The sequence below is a fragment of the Diplotaxodon limnothrissa genome, linkage group LG1 (assembly GCF_057381915.1).
Source record: "Diplotaxodon limnothrissa isolate DT_005_m linkage group LG1, D_limnothrissa_male_GT1.1, whole genome shotgun sequence".
In the NCBI taxonomy this organism is placed as follows: domain Eukaryota; kingdom Metazoa; phylum Chordata; class Actinopteri; order Cichliformes; family Cichlidae; genus Diplotaxodon; species Diplotaxodon limnothrissa.
The window spans coordinates 14,154,675-14,176,123 of NC_140596.1; the positions used below are offsets into that span (position 1 = coordinate 14,154,675).

Sequence of the window (21,449 nt, forward strand, 5' to 3'; positions counted from 1 at the left end):
AATGCTCTCTGTCTGTTTATTCAGCTCTGTTTGTGGGAGGGATTTGGAGGAGACAGACTGCCATTGATCAACCGGCCAAGGTGAGCAATGAAGCGAACCCTGTCTGTCCACGGTTTAGTGGCTCTAGTTTGGATGAGGGCACGTGTTTGTGTGTGGGTGTCTTTTGTGGACCTTTTTGAGACACACAAAGGGAGAGAGTGAAAGTGAGCATGAAGTGTGCTCCACCAGGGCGGCAGATGAAGCAAAATAGAAGGAGGTGATACTGTGAATAAGGGAGATATTGTGCGCAATGCAGATGACAAACCAGGCGGCAGAAAAGCCTTTATCTGCCTGCGACACCAGCAGCTTAAAACTATCACCTGCACTCTCTTTCTCTGACCTCCTTCACCCTCCCTCTACACCCCTCTCTTTTCTTTTTCCTTCAATAGCCAGTGCCTTTTTTCCCCTACTACAGTCCTGACAGATTGGTCTGGATATCTCTCTTAGTCCCTCATCTTATCCCTGTCTGGTCACTTTGCTCGATACCTTTCTTTTATTTCTTTACAAAGTACAGGAAAGCCAAACACTCACTTGTCATCAGATTTTGTGTCTACATACACCTCCATTTACACACATGAAAGACACATATTTCCCCAGACTTACTCCCCCATGCACATGCTGGGAGATGAAGACACATTTGTTGAGTCAGAGACTTATAATATTAGCTCTTACATTCGGTTAGAAGTGTAATGTGAAGGGAAGTTTTGGTGTCCCATTGGATTGAGCCTGACATGAAAAGCGGCAGTTTTGTTCACTTTTTCTGTATTCAGGTGGTGATCTGTGTGCTGTCTAGGGCACAGATGTTTCAACAGGAGCATAGAAACAGCGCCAAGGAAAGAAGAACAACCTTTTCAGAATATTTCAGGTGAAGGTTTAGGGGCCACTTGGTGTTTGTAAGGAAGGTGGGCGGGTTGGCCATTAGGCCTTCTTTGAATGTGGTCATAGAATGCACTAAAATACTGGTCAGACGTAAATAAGCTAGTAAATTTTCCATTAGTGGCCAAGTGCAATGTGTTATTTGTCTACAGTATTTTCATCTTAGAGCATTTATTTCCAAACAGTGCATTACACTTTCCACACCATTAAAACCATTAAGACAGATAACTTATCCATTTAATCATATGATATGTCTAACATAATTTTGAGTTAATATTGTTTAGTGAAACACTCTTTTAACTTTGCCTTAAAGGTGAACTCTTGGTACCTTCAGCAGCAGTCGTCTCCAGCCATGTGCATAATGCAGCAACAATGTTTTCGATAAGTTGTTTTGGAAAGTATCATGGACGCTTCGTATTTATTTGATTCAAATAAACAAACCTGGTTGTCAGTGTCAAACATATTGCGACCCAACTAGCAAGTTAACATTTTCTGAGCAGCTCAAAGCTTCACCAGCCACAGTAAATATGCTGTGATCCATACTACAGTTGGAAATTTGAACAATGCCAGGTCCAAGTGGATTAGAAACACACACCTTGCTAAAACTACTGAAATCCAATACAAGGGCCCTGATAAAAAGCAGTTTTTGAAGCTTATAATCCTCAGTACACTTAATATAGAGCATTTAATGTTCAACATCCTTCCAAAATGTCCAGACAGTTGAATAAATGGCTCTTTCTCACAGTGACAACAAAACTAAACATTATAAGCTTTGAGTAAAGGAGGGATTTATTATAGAGCTGTTGTATTGGATTTTAATGGATTTACTGTACCTATACTGGCAAAAGATACAGCCTGAAATCAGAAATTCTGGAAAAGGAAAAGAGAGAACGACAGCAGGCACTAATTATGCATGATGAATATGGATCTGAAACATTGATGGCATGCTTAGGAAGAAATGAGACAGATACAGGGAGAAGAGAAGAGAACTGTCAAATTTCTCTATTTGTTTTCGACTGTGTGTCTCTATGTGTGTGGTTGCCTTATTACCTCCTTTCTTTCTCAGCCCGTCTCTGTTTAATTCTGTCCCTCTATGATTCTGGCATTTTCCCTTCACATTTTTACTTTACATGTCGACACGACACAAACATGTTCCTCCCTCTCTGCATCGTACCATAAGGTTCTCACGTCACTCCTCAAACTGACACATCAGAGAGAATCAGCAGGATCTAGCAGATATGGTCCAGTGCCTGTAAGACACCATTGCACTGTTGTTCAAACTGGAAACTGACAGAACAACACAACAATACATCAGAGGCCTTAATACTGACATTTAGCTAGAAAAACGATTGTTGAGATGTTTCTACCATATTCCTATCTATGCTAACCTGCAACTTTCAGCTCACAGGCCACAAATAATGAAAATAAAACGCAAGCAAACAAAATTTCTTCACCAGATGGTGAATAAATTGGATGTTGTTCACAAATTGGACAGGTCACTCCTGTGGACATCTGCTGTGCTCCACACCTAAAGTCAATTACGTTTGCAGTTACTAATATAGTGTAATTTAACTACATTGCCTTCTTTGATTCAAATAAGTCAAATTGCACACTTAATAGAGAGATTTACCTTTAAAACAAGGACATGCACAACCGCTCAGTAAAGCAAAGTGAAAATTAAATCCTTCCATGTTTGACATCACTGTAAGCAAAGCTTAGCTTGCAAGGCTTTCCCACCTCTATACAACTGCTTCCCGTGGCGCTACAGAAGTTGAATCCTTTATATTCCCTCTCAGTAACTCACAGAGAGCCTGCTAGGCTTGCCTTCCACAATTTTCCTAACTCTCTTCTTGACGTAGCACCAGCAGAGTTGACGATACAGTGCTTTATCCGTCCAACTGGCTCACTTACCGTGAATGGGCTTAAGATGGTAATCCTGTTATCGGGGAATACTACTTGGCACGGATGCAGACCCACACTCACACACAGGCACTAAGGCATACATGAATGCACGCACAAGCACAGAATATGCAACATCTGAGGGGAAGTGTGGGAAAGAAAGAGTGAAAATAAATAGAATATCAGTAAAATTATGATGAAAAAAGGCATAGTCCAGGTTGACAGCAGCAGCTTGAACTGATAAACACTGAAGTAATTATCTCAGCTCTGGTTTATGAACAATGGCTTTATTGAATAACTAAAAGTGACAAGGTGTGGATGACATGCAGCATAAGTCAAAACATCTACTGCATAGAAATATCTCTTTTAATTATCTGTCACAGCAGAGCAGAAGTGGATGGAGAGTTATTTGCAGGAGAATTGGAATACGTGGGTTTCTAAAAGAGTTAGCAGCAACGGCAAGTAATAAATATAAGTTAAAGAACAGAGTTTGCCTATGTGCATCCCAATCTGGTCTACTGCTTATTATTCCATTAACTCCTTTACTATGTGATGATGAGCTTAAGGCCTTTTTCTTTCCTTTTACCCCTGAATAGAATAAACATATTTGTTTAGAGTGGTTCCCAGTTTTCTCCGTGTATCACCCCATTAAAAAACACAAAAAAAATGACTCTGTTTGTATGGAACATCAGCCATGCCTCTGTGCACAGATCACAGAGAAAAAGTTCAATAAAACTGACTCATTGATATTGAACACATCATCCTTCTCTCTAACCTTGTCATACAATATGGATGCCTTTATCACTCTTTTTGCCTCTGTAATATGAAACTAAGGCTGTGATAACATTACAGGAATCAGAAGAATCATCAGCATTTACAAAAAAGTCATAATCTTGAAAATAATAAAAATAAATGCATGTGTTAACAAAGTCATTTACATTTGTCTGCATAGCATACAGATGTTAAAACACTTAACATCAACACTTTCTTAGTTTCAAAACTTGTGATTTATGAATATTCGGTTAATGTGCCTTCTTGAGGGCAAGTAAAAAGAAATGCACCATTTACATTTCTGGAAGCGTCTCAATAGTTTGCGCAACATTTGCTTGACCATCAGATAGTTTAAGTCAGAAGAAAGCAAACAGGGGCAGACCGCATCAGCAGATATACAGAGCTCTCTCCAAAGTGTCAGCCGTCAGCTGCAGTGTCAGCTGCTACCTAACACACTCTGCTCATGTTGGATGTGTTAGCTGTAATGAGTAATGGCTAATTATTACAAGCACGGCATAGGATGGAGAAATTTGAGCATAGCCATCTTTTTTTTTTTTGAGTATGTCCTGATCAGATGATGTCAGGCTGCTGAGAAATGAGAAACTGAAGAAGGCTTACACACAAGGGAAGAAAAAGAATCTTATGGATTACTTTGCCCTACGATATCAATTAAAGCACAGATCAACCAATAAAGTCAGAACATCCACGGTTTTGACCTGTGCTTAGACTGAAAAAGCTCTGCGGCTCTAGCTTTCAACAAAGCTATCTCAAATTTTTCCCCACAAAGAGCTCAAATCATTTAAAGTGGGAAACAAATGCAACACCTGTGCTGCGAACCAAGACCCGTATCCCACGCATGCAAACATCTTAATCAGGAAATCACTGGATGCATTCACAGCATTCATAATGATGTTCCAAATGCCACAGCAAACTGCTTCTGTTCTGAAAGTGCCTGAAAAAAACTAGAATAAAACAATCTTAAAATGTAATATTACTTTATATATACTTTCAGAAACGGCCCTAACCAATCTGGCGCCCTAGGCAAGATTTTAGGTGGCGCCCCCCTACATCAGCAGTGTAGTGTAATGTTGTAACAAATAATATTTCTATTAAATAAGCTTTACTTTGCATTTTAATTAACGTGGGATTATTTTTTGTATTTAGAAATAATAGTACCAACTTTTTTTTTTTTTCAACATTTGTGGCACTGGCGTGGCGCCCCCTGATGGACGGCGCCCTTAGCATTTGCCTATACGGCCTATGCCACGGGCCGGCCCTGTATACTTTATAAATAAAACATACATCATCAAACAAGCACACATACCTGTCTCTCACTGTCTAGTCTCTAGTCAATACAGACTTTGCTTTTTTCCTGTGGTTTCATTTTAGTTTGTAAGAACAGACGTTTAGACCTTAACTTTATTATTTTTAGTCTCAGAGAGGGTTTCATCTACAAAGCACAGTGTGTGTTACCACGGCAGCAGACACTCCAGAGACACTCAAACATACAGAAAAGCTATGGAAGAGTCCAATACAGAGGTCTTCATCCAGGCACATCAGCAGCACAAGTATTTTGTTTTGAAATCTAATTTGATGCGGTGTTTGTGTTCTCACTCAATGTCTCAAGCAGTCAAGGACAGTGACCCTTGCACTCACAGAAAAGCTGTTTGGCTGAACAAGAGTGAAGTGATATGTAGACATGACACAAAAGCTACACTTTAAAGAGGCATCCCTATGTGACAGACTTGATTAGCCGAGTAGATATATCCTAATCTATTCAAACACATCTTCATGAAGCCAAAAGGCAATGTAACACACAAATGCCATAAATGTATAAGAAGCAAGGAAAAAGTAGAAAATTACAATGTATGTACAATAGCACAGTGAAAAAGAGAAATTCTAGGCATTGATTTAAAAACAAAAAGTTGGAGAAGGCCTTGGGTTGTTGAATTCACTTGTTTGTTGTTTAGTTTCTAATCAAAGAAGTCTGAATAGCTCATAACAGCAGATCTAAAAGTAAGCTTGGCCTCAAAGCATCCGCTCGTCTATAAACTAACAGTAGTGCTTCAAAATTGCTTCTTTAACAAACAATAAGTCATTCCAATATAAGCCGATGAAACTGGACAGTTTCACACTGTTCTTTATTTAGTAATAATACGACATAAACATGGAAGCATGTTTTGCAAATTCCTTTTAAAAAAGGGAGTTTTCTCATTCCAACATCCTAAAGCAAGCAAGACAAACCTGCCAAAAAGATGGAAATAAAAGGCATGAGAGCCTTGAAGATCGCTAAACTGGATTCATTAGATTAGTTAGTTTTAAATAAACTTTTAATAATAGTTTACGGTGCTGGAGTGTCTTTAGGACAAGATATAACTATTCTTTATTGGCCCAGCCAAAGGTCAATTTTAAATGCTTAAAAAAGTTTGTGAACACAATTGAAAGCATGTTCACAAACAACTTGAGTGGAACTACCATGAAAAATAACAGTTTAAAAAAAAAGTCTAATTGTACTTGTTTAAAATAAATGAAGCATACATTTCATTCAGTGGATGTGAACGCTTCTAAATACTTAAGCCTGTAGACAGCATAACAACAGAATGACCTTCCAAAATACAAAATGGATCGCAACCAATGCCTTTTTATGGAGCATGTGAAATACAAGATCTGAAGCAGATGTTCTGCCTCATCTTGTGATTTATTGTCATCTGCTGTTGAGTTTGGAATACACTCGAGTAGTCCCGTCTACAAGCGTAAACATAATAAGCACAATTTCCCACCTCATCGTCATGCCTCGATTCTCCTTCTCCTTTATTAGTGGTCAGCATGTCCTCTGCACCGTGCAGCACTTATCATTGCGATTCATCTATCTTGTTAGAGTTTGTTTTCTTATCTCTGCTCAAGATGTCTTTCGTTTGTTCTTGGTTTTCAGTTGGTATTCACATTCATAATCTTGATGACAGACATGTTTTTGTTATTCAACCACATGTCTAAAAGTGAAACTACCTGGGTGGTGTGTATGCCGAAACATATTTTTTTCTTACGGTTTCAAAGAGATCATGAAAGTAAGTCAAAGATTGCTTGTCTTTTTTGCTGGCTTTGTCATGCAGAGATTATTTACACATGTTACCAATTATTTATGCAATTTTTTGATGCTTCAAGTTAATCACAATCATGTTTTATCTCCTTCATCGAGTCCTTAAAGTTTTCATGTCCCTTCACCATATCCTTGTATTTTTTTTTTTACTGCAATAAAAAAAGGAGAGAGTTGATTGTTTTTAGTTCCAAGTCCATTTCTTCTTCTTCTTCCTCCCCTAACCTGTCTTTTTCAGACTTCTTCTCTCCATCTTTCTTGTTTTTTTCTTGCTCTCATCTTCCTCTTCATTCTTCCTCTCCATCCACTTAGGGGTCAAGCAGTGACCTTGTTTGTGTCTAGGTCGTGTTCTTGCTGAGTGCCTGTGCAGCCTCGTGCTGCCACCTGATCAGCCTTGCTTTCAGCCTCACTATCGATCGCATTCCACTCACCCCTCAAGGGCAGAAATCCAAAACCATATTCCAGACCGCAGCCCTCATCTTCCTCCCTCCATTCCTTCCTCTTTCCCACTTCTTTTTTCTCTGCCTCTCCACTTTTCTCATCTATAATTCTCTCTCTACCTTTTCCTCGTATAGAATTCATCACGCACGCACACACCCATGCAAGTCTCAAGGTTGCAATGACCAGAAGACCCATGAATAAATAATAAGGAGGTAGGAATCACTTTCAGAAAAACCATTTACTCTCCTATTGTGTTTTTGAAGAAGCTGTGAGAGTGTGTGTGCGAGCTCTATGTGTGTGTAACAAGAAAAGCTTTGTGAGCGAGACTACAGTGCTTTGTTAACTAAAAGCCCCGCTGTCTCAGGAGTTAACTTGAGTGATGCTATGAGCACCTTGTAGGTGACCTCTAACACTGATTTTTTTTTCCTTGTGTACATACTTTGATTTCTTTTTCCTTCTTTCTTTAAAGAGTCTTACAATATTTGTGGGTATAACCAATGAGGTTGGCAGAAGGACAGCGTAGCAGAAAGGCAACGTGTCACCTTGTCTTGAAAAACTCATTCTTTTAAAATTGTCAAAGGTCATTTTTTGCCATGAAACAAAACAAAGAGGTGAGTATGGGCCTGCTGTTTTGTTTTCTGCGAACACAATATGCATACAGTTTGACTTTTCCCAAAGTAAGATGGTCCGTGAGCTAAACTGTTGTTGACTTGATATATGCTTTGTTGCAGTTGGTCTGAAGTATAGAGACAATAGAAATGAGAGCGAGAGCTTAAAAATGAACAGAAAAAGAGGCAGTGTGGAATAGGGAATTTAAGGAGATATAGGCAGGGACAGGATGAAGAAAAAATAAGCGTGGAAGAGAGGATAAGACAAGGACGAAAGAAGAGTAAAGGGAAGAAATGACTTGTAGTGAGTGATAAAAAGGAGAAAGCAGAGACTGAGACAATATGAAGGAGAAGGCAGCAACAAAAAGAGGAAAACAGACATAGACAAAGAAAGACATAGACAGAGAAAGAAATGATTAGATTTTTCTCTCCTCTGTATGGTTCAGAGTGAGAGCTCCCATTTCAATCCAATCTAGCTCAGGCAAAAGTAAACAATCAGTCTTGATAAAGGATTGGATAAATCCTCAATCAGTCTCATTTTCAGTAAAGAAGCTATTTATTGGGCTGGCCTCACATGGCTAAATTGGATCCTCCTTCTTCTGAGCAAGCTGAAGTGAGAGAGAAAAAGCGGAGAAAGTGAATCATCTCGCTCCGAGAAGGCACAGATGAAAGTTTTTGCGAATAAAATGGTCCTTGCATTAAAAAATAATACATAGTATAAAAGTCTTTACTGGTAATACATGTAGACTGAAAATGTAGGAAAAGCCACTGCCAATTAGAACTCATACATCATATTCCTGTGATCTTAAATCGACTCATCAAAATGTGGGACAAGTAGCTCCCTCACAAAGCCAGAAACCAGAGACAGGCAGAACACTCTGAACTGGTATGAAACAACTCGTGATTAATAAAATATAAAGCCCTAATGTTTTTAAAGAGTTAGTGTGGTCTGCTATGGAGTGGGTGTGTTTATTAATAAATGCATTAAAATGTTGTCAGCATAAATTTGTAAGTCTATTGTTTCTCTGAAGGGTGAAAACAGAGCATTATGAGGACATTCGTGTTAGAATAGAGTACAGCCATAAATAATAACAAAGCTGCTAGAACACTTGGAACATCTTGCCTGTCTGCCAACACCTAGAGGCCAATACAAACTTCCCAGTTAGGATGGGGAGTGGGGGAAGGACGCAGTTCACTGCAGTAGCTGTCATATCTCTTTTTCTTCTTCATGAGGTGAACATTCAACAGAATAAAGCGACCATCTCCAAAATAAGATGAAAACAGTTCTACTCCTATGGAAAACAAAAAGAAATGATCCAACAGAAAAGAAATAAGATTATTTCTGTAATATTTCTATGTATTACACTATGAGCTACCCACAAAGCGGCACTTTTACTTTGTTATCAAGTTGTGCATATACAACATAAAGCATTACCTATACATATATTCATTTTCTTTTTCATAAAAACATTGGTAGCTTTATACAATTGCTAAGAAAGATAACACCGCATAAACTGTTTTAAAAGGTTTTGACTATACTTTATTTAGATATTTCTTAGTTTTGAAAATACTGATGATTCTTCTTTTAATAATCTTTCGCCACGTTTTCACATGTCATAGTGCATCATATAGTTTTCATATAAAAAGAATTTCAGGCAGAGCTAATATAATAAGACGAATACTGCAAAAATATATATCAGGCTCTATCGCTCTGCTGTGGGATCTCTCTGCCCTGCAAAGTGCAAATATGGAAAGTATAGTAATGAAGAGAGAGCACTATTCCCTACTTTTTCATGTGTATACATGTAAAGGTAGAGGTTGAGAAAAGAAAAAGCTAAATCCCCAGAACATTGCATGAAATTGGTGGAGGGACTGTGGTAGAAATCTGAGTTAAATTACAGACTGTAAGACTCCTAGTGTCTTCTTATATTCTTTATTCAACCTTTATGAAGAGTCCAAAGGGGTCCAGAAGGGTTTCTTTTCTTTTGTTGTGGGTATGTGGCAACAAAGGAAAAAGAAACCCCCAGCCTATAAAGCTCGGCTTATCACATACATAGAATATCTGCTGTCTGTCTGGAGTGAAAGTAGTTTTACTTTCACAGAAGATAAAATTATGATTCTGAACCTGCTTCTTCTCTACTAAGGATCATACAAAGAGTCTGTTTCACACCCCAAATTCCTATATACTGATAAAGACAGTTCATACATGTGTCAGATAATAGTTAAACAAATTACAAAGAAGACTTCTGTTTATAAGCAAACTACGTGTATAGACAATTGTACAACAACTTGCATTAACTTGTATTTTTCTATTACAGGTTGCAAGAACATGATTTTTAAGTAGTAATATTATCTTTTTGTGGCTGAAAACATCATAAGTTAGATTAATATTAGAGTCGTTTCATCCAAAGAATCCCTGAGCCTTATAGGTTGGATGCCTATTGTGAACATTTACAAAAGTGCAACATGTTAGAGCAAACAGACAAAAACGGCTTTGTGAGCTTTCATTTTTAGTCTAGTCACTATGACTAATGTATAAAATGTAATGTACCAGAAAAAAAATACCTGAAACCACAACTTTGTGTGTTGCCAGAACTGGAGATTCAATATGTGTAAGGAAGAGACTGCATGAGAAGTAAGGATGGATGGAGGAGAAGCTGGGGTGACGAGGATCAAGTTCTCAATACAGCCAAAGGAGATCAGTGGAAACTCTGTAACCCCAGTGGGACACAGTGCAGAATGCTACAGTGTGCTATTCAAGCAGAGCACAGTCGGACAGAGGTCAGCACTCTCACCGTTTACGTCCACTGTAACAGTAAAAATCTTTTTCTGGTTTTTGTATGTGATGTGTTTCATGTTCCCTTAATGAATGTAGCATAAAACACTAACAAAACACTAGCACATCTGTTTGTCAGTAACAGGTTTATGCTGCTAACTTTAATTTATGCAATCACTCAATAACATGGCCTTCAAATTCCCTCTCCAATCACCAGATCAGAATCCAAAAGAACATTATTTTGGATGTGATATATGAAACAATTTGCAGCATGTATGCACAACTGAAAAATGACCAAATCTGCATAAAAAACAAACAAAATGTGGTATGGTTGTTGATGGTATGGCTGACTGAGGATTTTTCCAAAGTGCCGATCTACTGGGATTTTTACACACAACCATCTCTAAAGTTTCCAGAGAATGGTTCAAAACAGGAAAAAGTGAGCAGTGGCTCATGGTGAAAATGCTTTATTGATGGCAGAGTTCAGAGAAAAATCACCATATTCGGTCAAGTTGATGGAAAGGCAACAGTAAAACAAATAACCGGTTAAAAGAACGGGCTTAGAGGGCCCCTAATGGACCACAGCATCAGATGAACACACCAGGTGCCACTCATGTCACATAAAGACAGAAAGACAGTGAGATGAAAGGATCAGAATTTGGCATAAATACTTAGTGTGCATAAATCCTGATGTTAGGGAAGGGTTTAGGGTATTTTTGAGCCCCTTAGTAATAGAGTATAATTATAATGTTGAAGTCTTCAAAAGCATTGTTGCTGACTCTGTCCACTGTAAACATCTTATAATGGCAACGCTCAGTCCTTCACAGCTCATATCATTACAGTCTGGTCTCTCAGTTCACTGTACTTAAATGGTACTTCTGGGATGTGGTGGAAGCTAGGAATCAAATCAGTAAGGGGCTGCCCACAAATGTGCAGAAACTGTAATAATATTATGTCGTTTTCAGCCAGATCTCTGAGGGTTGTATCCTGCACTTGCACAATGAATAATTAAGGCAGAAACCAACACAGCTATAGCACAATGTAACTAAGAAAGGATCTGACTTCTCCAGTGCCGCCATAATTCCTTGTTATTGACCCCACACTGACCCATTATGTTCTCTTTCTGTGTTTGTATCTTAGCTCTGTCTTCGCCTCTCTTTGTAGTGCATTTTGTATGTGATTTCAATTTACATTCCAGTTTATTGTTCATTTGAATTATTATTGTTACTACATTAGCAAATTGCATTACGAAGCTGGGTAAAACCCATAACCTTTGGTAGAGTTAATAATTTCAAATAGCTCTAGCTAAACAGCTCTGGTCCATCAGCCTGTTCCACATCCTTATTTCTTCATTTCACACAACATGGATATGACCCTACAAGTCTGACAGCTGGTGGCTTTCAGCTTCTAAAATATGTTGTAAAGAGTGGTTTTAGAAAAACATCAGGATGTTGCTCTTTAATCCAAGGTGACTGACTGTTCTACACTTGGAGTAGCTCAGTAGTAAATTCAACGGGTCCAGGTGCCATTTGACATCATGGAATCTAACACTAACAAAAGCAACTAAAAGTTTAGAAGTGCTCGGACCTTGGCTTAGATTGTTTTAAATCAGAATTGGATGTTTTTAATAATACTCACAATGATGTCTAAATGAACAAAAGCACAGTGGCCATAGTAATTAACTTATTTTCTTCAAATTTGATCGACTAAATAATCATATTTTTATTTTTATTTGGAATGTCTATAAAATTGTCAAGCAATTTACATACATATTTTCCTCTTCGACTTTGAATGTGAATGATATAATAAAGATATATTACTTCTCATTCCATTTCTGGTGCAATGACAGAGAAATGCAAATGTTTCCTGAGCTGCACCTCTTTACTAGTTCTTTATTTGTCTTTTCCGTCTCTAACTTTGCGTCTACATACACATTGCCTCACTGACGGCAGCACATGCACTAACTCAACCGATGTCTCTTTGCCAGAGGCACTGTACATCTTGTCTGTGCACACGCTATATATATTTTACATTCTGACAATGTGACCAAAGTGATCATTATTCAAAATACAGTTCCACCTCCGACCAAGAGAACAAGCAATCACTGACGCAATTTCCTACAGCTTTGAAATGCTCTAGGGCAGGGGTGCTCACACTTTTTCCTCATGTGAGCTACTTATAAAATGACCAAGTCAAAATGATCTACCCACTACAAAAATCCAAAACACATACTTATTTATAAATATATTGAGGATTCTTTATATCTACAATGTATATACATGCATAACCGCAATATCCAATATTTCACAACACAATTAACTATGTAAATTTTTTGTCATTACCTGAGTTTACTCTGATGACTTGCACTGAATTGAATCAGCCAGGGATGCATAGTCCGGACAGTAGCTGCTGACGGCCAGGTTTAAGAGAAAAAACCGAGAGCTAAAAATTGGAGTTAACTCGCTGACTAGCTTGTCAGTTTTACTACACTTCGCGCCGCTGTTTGCGCATGCGCAGCGACCTAAGCGTCAGAAAAAATCTGCTGTCATCTGACTGGCTTCCCTGTATCAATCAAGTGACGGGATGGATGATAGGCTGGCATCTATTTTTTTAATGCCATGCGATCTACCAATACTACCTTTGCGATCGACTGGTCGATCGCGATCGACGTATTGAGCACCCCTGCTCTAGGGGAATGAACTTGTGTAGTATGTGTTATGCAGAGTATGTTTTGTGTAATGATTATTCCAGCGTTGCTGAAAATAAAAGTTTTATTAAAAGTTGCATTTGTTTCTAACAACGCGGACTGTAAATTTAAAGTCTACATCTGTATGTGTGTGTGTCTATGTTTGTATCCAAGAGCAAGCGAGTCACAGAGACAGAGAGAATTGGAGGAAACATGGGAAAGACAGCCACTCTTAGTATGGGCAGGTAAGGTCATCAGTTTGGTATGTAATTAGACTCTGCGCCTTTCGTACAAATGATTGTTTTGCATCTGCAGAGTCATGCAATCAAGCCCTTTTTCGTTGTGTTTTTTTTTTAAACACACACTCTCATACACATCCATCGTCGAGTTACACATACACACAAATAGAAGAAAACAAGGCTTAGACACAGGCGCTGTTTTATTCATGCTGATGTGATGCCAGTGGACATGCACCCGTGAGGAACACTGCTTTTCTCACCTCACACACTTGCACACAAGTACATACAACACACACAACCCCTCCACAGTCACCTCAGTTCATTTCATTTCATCTAGCTATGTACGCTCACACAGATGTATGCTCACAGAGAGATCCTGATGCAAAATGTTTCACTGGGGTTCAACCCAGGGAGCCAGATGGGTCGAAGGTGGACTGCACCTCCTGCTCAAGTTTTATGAGCGTGCTGTTTGGAAAGTATTTTTCACTCTTTGTTAATGCGTATATTTGGTGTTAGTATGGTCATATATTTTAAGGACTGCTTATATGTACATACTGTGTATGTAAAATATGTCTTTATAAAAGATTAAAGCAATCCTCCTTTAAGTACACAAATTACTAATGCACGCAAAGCCTAGCATGCACAATGGTTTCATCCTCTTCAATTCTTTCTAATGTAGGTTAATATATACCCATTACTTATTTATATTCACAGTACATGTGATCATTCTTGTGCTAGTTTTGAGAACTTTATTTTTATAGTACAATGTAGATATAATATAATAATAATATAGTTTGTCATTTACATGAGATGCATTACTGTAGCTGGAGAGTTAGCCTCGCTAAATGCAGGTATTATAATTAAACTGAAACAGTTTAACCTCCTAGGACCTAACGTCCACATATGTGGACATCACAATTTGAGGTCATTATACTGCTGCTGTTCTATCAAAATTTTTAAACTAATATCCTCATATGAGGCTCTCATTTTTCTTAGGAACAAAAATCTGGTAAAAAAAAAAAGAAAAGAAAAAAAAAAGAAAAATCTGTTAATTCTTTGTTTTTACATTCATCGGGTCCCAATCAGCCCAAATATCAAAGAGAAATTAAAAATGCATGCCGTGGAAGAGTGCGGGTCTTAGGAGGTTAAGTACAGAGTACAGATTTTTCCATTTTAATCGCTTAACTGATGATATGAAGTCAGAAAGCAGATTCTTTATATAAAGTTGCCCCTACTCATCAAAACCATTTTAAAGGGCAAAATTACATGTACTGAATCTCTTTCTCCTTCTTTGTCACATACAAGATATATACGTGTATTTACAGAAATAGTGAGGAAAGACCACGCTCTAGGCTCCTTTGGACTCAAAAGTGGGTGGGCAGAGGCATAAGCTAATCGCTAGGCTTTTGCCCATCAAGCTGGGATTCCAGTCCTGTCTGAACTATTAACATCTTTTTTTCCCTTTTTGTTTTCAATGTTTCCTTATTTAGGATAAGGCACAAAAAAACTACTTGTTTCAGATTACAGAATACATGGCCCAAAATGTATTTTGTAACGTATTCCTTTGCATTACTCAACGAGAGTAACTTATTCTGAATACTTTAGATGGTTACACTGGATTGGTTTAAGAAATGGTAACTGTTTTGGTTAAAATACATCCTTTTGCAGGTAAAACAGAGTTCATGTACTAAACTCCCTGTAAAACCAGAACACCAGTGGCATTGTAGCTGAGATGGCTCAGAAAACCACCTCACTTCACATGTTATTGCTTGTAAAATGACAAGTGTGACCACGACCTTGAGCTTCAGCACAATTTTAGTGAAGAGCCATTAGGTAATCCTTCTCTATAGGCTTAATAACATTTTGAACAATACTGTAGGAAGAGTAATATTTATTGTGAAATGTGCAGGTGGAAACACGGTCATCAGTTGCTCATTCAAATGAGATAAAAATGATACTAAAAGGGTGCTAAAGTGTGTGTGTAACAAGTTTGGAGTTGGCTTAAATGTTTCACAGAGTGAACAAAGGAAAGTATGGCTTTAGTTAATTCCAGTGTAAACAGAGTAAATTAAGAGATTATGTGACTAACCACAACAAACAAAAGAATGACACGATAAACATAAGTAATGACTCACTGGTGATTCATATTATTTATGCTACCGCGTACAGGGCAACTGATGGTAATGATAAAATGTGTCCATGTTGCCTGAAGTGTTTTCAGTCACCAGCATGTTTTGCCTGAAAGTGCTGCAGTGAAAATAGTCCCTACATGTAAACAAAGTTGAATTTTCCCAGCTTTGAGGAGGTGTTCATGCATTATAACAACATCATCATCTTCACATGACCTTAGGCTCTCTTATATTTGTCTTGGGAAAATAGCAAATAAAGACAGAAAAATCTAGAGTTTGAACACTGAGAATCCAGCAAGACAGGAAAGATCTGAAAATGTGGAAATTCTTGATGACAGTCGGCTGATCAATGCTCTTTGATTATACTACTGCAATCAGTGATAGACTCTGACTAACCAAAGGACACATGGGTGCTACTTTCATAAATATAGCATGGTCTTATCAGCTTTAGTTTTATCCATTTTATACATAAAATACAGGAATTTTATGTATTAGATTTTTTTTAAATGCCAGTTTTAATAAACTACATAAATGCATTTTAATAGATAATATATCAAACACAAGTTTACATCAAAACATTCATCACACTAAACGAGAGTAGCCCATATGGTTGCTAAAACTATGTTTTAGAATGACAAGAGACATTGCTGTCAAGGTATCATTGAGCAAGAGAGGTGGAACGTACCTGCTCGCTCAGTGAAGGTCACAGCGGATCACCAAGAACATATACTGCATGTATAAATGCACATTTTAATAAATGCCCAGTGGGAGATCTTGGAGCTTACCTGGGGTCGTGGATGTCCTTTAACAATACACTGAAGCACTAGTGTGTCTCCTTCTTTGATGGTGTAGATTCTCTCACTCATGTTATCATCTTTGACGTTACATGCTGCGCCCGAGTGCACAATCTGGGCGTTGGCAGGAGCTGTGAAAGAAGGCATGGACACACACACACATACACCACAACCAAGCATGTAGTCATGCAGGCACACACATATACACACACAGACAAACACAAAGGAAGAGAAAACCACATTACATATTTAGTAACATTTCAGCAGCAGAATTAAAGGTCATAGTCTTGTGGGTGTATGTGTAACACTAGTGCTAGTATTGATGACTCAGATAAATAAATATATCACATTACTCCTTTATCTGCATGATCTGAGTTGTCTTTTTTTTCTGTACTTGTAGCAGTGTCATGTGGATCAGTGTCTGAGGGAATGCGGACATTTATTGGGAAACTGAAACGTTGGTCACCTTTAGAAGTTCAAAAGGTTGAATCTTCACTCTGGACCAATGTTTTTGTCTTTTACAGATTTAGTTGTGCGGTAATGGAAGTTTTATATTTTAGACGTTACAAAATAGGTTTAATAAAGTTGGTAGTTGTAACCTGTGTCAGTCTGCATTATACTATCATGTGGAAAAAAATCAAATGGACTCGTATGGCTTGTTTAGAAGGGTTGCCAAGATGAAGCCTTGTTTCTCTAAAAAGAACATGACAGCACAACTTAGGTTTGCAAAGTTGTATCTGAGCAAACCATAAAACCCCTGGACAAATTTCCCTTAGACAAACAAGACCAAAGTGGAAACGTCTGGCCATTATGCACAGCACCGTATTTAGTGAAAACCAAAAAACAGCATTTCAGTAGGTGATGATTTAGACTTGCAATCACTGACTGAACCATGAACTCCTCTGTATACCAAAGTATTCTAGGCTGTGATGTGAGGCCAGCTCAAGCATACCAGTAAATCTCCTGTCACGGTCCCCGTGTCTCTCTGGTTGGCCCACGCTGGCTACAGGTTTTGTTGTTGTTAGTTTTAGTTTTTTTGTCTCTCCTCCTCCTCTCTGCCTGGGTGGAGCTCATTACGGGCTCTCACTCTTGGCCCACGCACCCCTGTGGATGGTGTCCACCTGCGGCTGATCTGGCTGATTTCCCCAGCTGCTATTTAAGGCAGTGGCACAGAGCAGCTCACCGCTGGAACGTCGAACCACCTGAGTTCGTGCTCGCGGCATATTCAAAGAAGAATCGCTTACACGTGTTTTATGTTGTGGAACTAACCTTTGACCTTCTGTCTGTAGATTCTGGACCGAATCACCGGACCTGTCCAAGTGGGGCAGTGTGTGGAGTGTTGGAGCGAGTGCGGCTGAAGAGGAGTGCGTGTGTGCGGAGGAGCGGTGGCGGTGACTGAGTGGAAGAGGAAGCGTGTGTGTGTGGATTCCCCCCCCCCCTTCTCTCCCTGGAGCCCTGGACCCCCTCCCAACTCACTGTACATATATTTTGCACTAAGGTGATCCCTATTGTAAATAAATCCCCTTTTTGTTTCCTTGAAAGAACTGTCTGCGCGTGGGTCCGTTCAGTAGCCATGACATCTCCAATGGAATAGCTGAGAAAGAAAAAGAATCAAGGTGTTGCAATAGCCCAGTTAAAGTCCTAACCAAGTTCAACCCAACTGAAATATTATGGTGAGACTTTAAGAGAGTTATGTATAAATGAAAGTCTGCAAATCTCAATAAACAGAAGCAAACTTTTTTATGAAGAGGGTTTGAATATTTTTGTTGTAGAAAATATCAACAGCTTATTAAATTGTCAGACTTTTTTCTTCAGTCCAGATGTTTGATCTTCTGGTCTAAATTGGATCCAAATGGAACAAGTGGTCTATGGCCCAAATCATGACCAAAGATACAACTAATTCCAATTTCAGTTGTTGATTTTGATCTGAAAAAGTCTAAGGCTGGTTCATTATTGATTCCCCCCCACACCCCCCAAAAATAAATAAATAAATAAATCTATGTGTACAGTATTCATAAGAAAAAATGAAAACAAGATTATCTGTCCTGTTATAATAATCAACAAACTCCCACATCTCAATAAAACATGGAGTAGAAAGCAGTTTGTGGCATACTCTGAAGCAATAATGTATGACAGATGCATGATGGGAACTCTTTGCGGTGACAACATCTGCACAGCACTGACCCATGTGGAGGCTGGCTCGCGTGCAAATAGACTCAGATGGCTTCACCTCCCTTATGATGAGGTAAGACAGGAGGGGGGTGGGAAGAAATGGAGACAGAGCGAGAGAATCAGCGGGTGAGGAGGAAAAGGCCAGAGAGGAGTGTGAAACCCCAGAGAGAAACATGGGGGACGGGGCAGCACAATGATGTGATTAGCATCGATTCACAGGGAGAACAAATCTTCACTGTGCTGTACGACTGTTATCATTGAACGGACAGGAAGAAAGTGGGCGGCCTGTTCACCTTAAACTTCAACTCGATCAGACATAACAACAGCTGGCGTGATCCACAGCCAGAAATCAAGTTCAAAATAAAAGAAGGTTTAAAATCTGTCTCTCTATGTTCCCGCTCATGCTAATAGCTTAAGGTGTGACAGCACAGCGAGTGTAACTTTCTGCTTATATTTGTAATTTTTTAATGATATTTTCATTTATGGGATATTTTTTTTAATCCCCCCCAAAAAGAAGTAAAATTGATGAAAGAGAAGACTGTAGGTCAAACTGACTCCCAGTTGCAAAGACGTGCTTAATAAAATCTGTGATTTTGGCTTTTGGCTGTAGCTTTCTAAACCACATTGGTACTGTCAGTGACCAGACCTCTGTGCCCACAAAAAGCAATCTGTGAATCTTGTTGTTTGGCTATCATCATTTTGTTCTTATTTTCTGAAGATTTATATTTTAGAAAAGAAAAGAGGAAACGAGAGCATTTGTGGTATGAGCTCAGTTACTCATTTCGTGTACGTATTACAGTAAGCACATGCTGGCTGTGTGCACCAAAGGAATGTGTGTTTGTGTGTTTGTCATTGTAAACGAAACTGTGCGCTTGAGGAGCTCATCAAAAAAGCAGTCAATCATTTACTGCTTCAGTCTTGTACTGAAAAAAAAATCATCCCAAAACCATTTCTTCTCTAACTTCTCCCGACTTTGTGCTAAAAGAACAAAAAAACACTTTTTAAACATATTAAAAAGTTTGAAATGTAAGCCAGATTTAAATGCAGTGCTCCTTTTTCTTGGTTATGTTGAAATTCATTTAAATGATTTAACAAACGCAGGTCTTTTCAGCACTCAAGCTGTCTCTAGTTCATACACCGAACCACATTTAGACAAGGGAGCCGCTCAGTATAAATGCAGGCTTTATGCAGGAGAGTAACCAGATCACGTGGAGCAGTTGAGGGTTAAATGCCTTGCTGAAGGGCACACTAATAGTAGTTTCAATGGGAGGGGAGATCATGTCTAATTTATCTGCTATTTTCTAACATTTTTGCTGTTAGGTTACTGTTCAGTAAAGTGGATTCTCCAGTGACAAGTATGCTGTAACCTTTAAGCTTTAACATCCCGGCATGAATCTCTCCTGATCAATCAATTAAAATGTAACCCATAAAAGGATAAAAACCTAAAAATTACTATGTGGAGTAACAGAGCCGGGTTCCAGATGTGTGCTGCACTATCGTGAAAAGATGTCGGGCTGATATAAATGGTGAATAATTATCTCCTTACAGCTTATTGGCGTGTCTGCATTAGTTTGCCTCTCTGGAGAGGGAGGGAGGTCGGACAGAGCGGCTCCTCTGTCTGTTCTAGCCTCCGGCAGCTTGGCTGCTTCAACTGTCTGATCGACTAAAGAAAGGGAGGCTGCGAAAGAGGAGGAGGAGAGAGATGCAGAGAGGGTGAGCAAAAAAAAGAAGGAAGAAAATAAAACAGGCAAGAGGAGGAAGACAGAAAAAACAGAAACTTACAGAAGGGAGGAAAGCATAAAAGGAAATGGAGAAGGATTCAAGTGTGGGGAAAAATAACATTGCATAGATTTAGAAAACAGGTAGGCAGAGAACCTAAATGAATAAAACTGAAAATGGAAAGCAGGGACTAAGAGACAAATTACTATATCTATATATTTAAAACTAAAAAAAAATTAAGCGGAAAGGAAACTTAGGAAGATACAGAACAAACAGGAAAAATAGGAATAATCATAACTGTAAACTGCAGACCAAAGCAGGTGAAAGCCAGAGGAGAGAAGGACTGAGGGGAAGAGAGGCTGGTTTGAGGGAGACTCCTAGCCCAATACAGACAAAAACAAAACCAAGAAATGATGAAAATAAAGCAAGAGGGCTCAGGCTGCATGACTACAGATACACCTCTTCTCTAGTTACACTCTAACAAGAAGAAAAACCCAACTACAACTAACTAACCCAACAACCATGAGAAAATCATTATGTAAGATAAACATAATTTTACCTGCCTATAATTTTCCACAATCCTACATCTGGTTGACAACTATTACAGTTTGATATACCCTATAAAATGTCCATTTACTGAATATACATTTCACATACAAAAAACAAAGACCATCACACAGGCGTTCATGTTTTCTGATCAACATAGCATAAAGAAGCAAGTCTGTCTCTTTGTTTCAGTTAGTACGGAAAGAGATCATCAGTCATGGAGAGCTGGCGCTTTGACAGTAAACTATCCGAGTCTGATGATTCATCGATCAAAACTGTTCTGGTGGAAACCGATTGAAGGTGTTGTCCATGCATTATTGGAAACTTTCCTGAGACGTTCAATGCACATTAGTTGTAAGTGAAATATAACTATCGGCAAATGCCCTGTCTGATTAATTGATTTGTCACTGCCTGCCATGTTTGTTTTTGTTGAGGGGACAGGACATATCTCACCAAAACTAATGATGAGACAGGAGAGCTGGTGTCAAACTGCACTGACAGCTTGACAGAGTGCTGAGCAGCATGTGTGTGATTGTGGTCGAAAGAGTGACTGAGTGTGCCCGCTCTGGTGAAATGTGAGTGTGCATACACGCATGTGTAAGTGTCTGTGTGTGTTTTCATGTACATTATACTGTATCTTGCCAGAGGAATCCCAAGGAA

At 38.7% G+C, this 21,449-nt stretch overlaps 1 protein-coding gene across 1 annotated transcript in view; it reads right to left on the reverse strand.

The window, feature by feature from the left end:
* Positions 1–21,449, reverse strand: part of mdga1 (MAM domain containing glycosylphosphatidylinositol anchor 1) — a 194,697-nt gene that overhangs the window by 123,508 nt on the left and 49,740 nt on the right. The window contains exon 2 of the mRNA XM_085353267.1: positions 16,344–16,483. Coding sequence (XP_085209393.1) covers positions 16,344–16,483 — 140 coding nt within the window. The remainder of the gene's footprint in view (positions 1–16,343; positions 16,484–21,449) is intronic.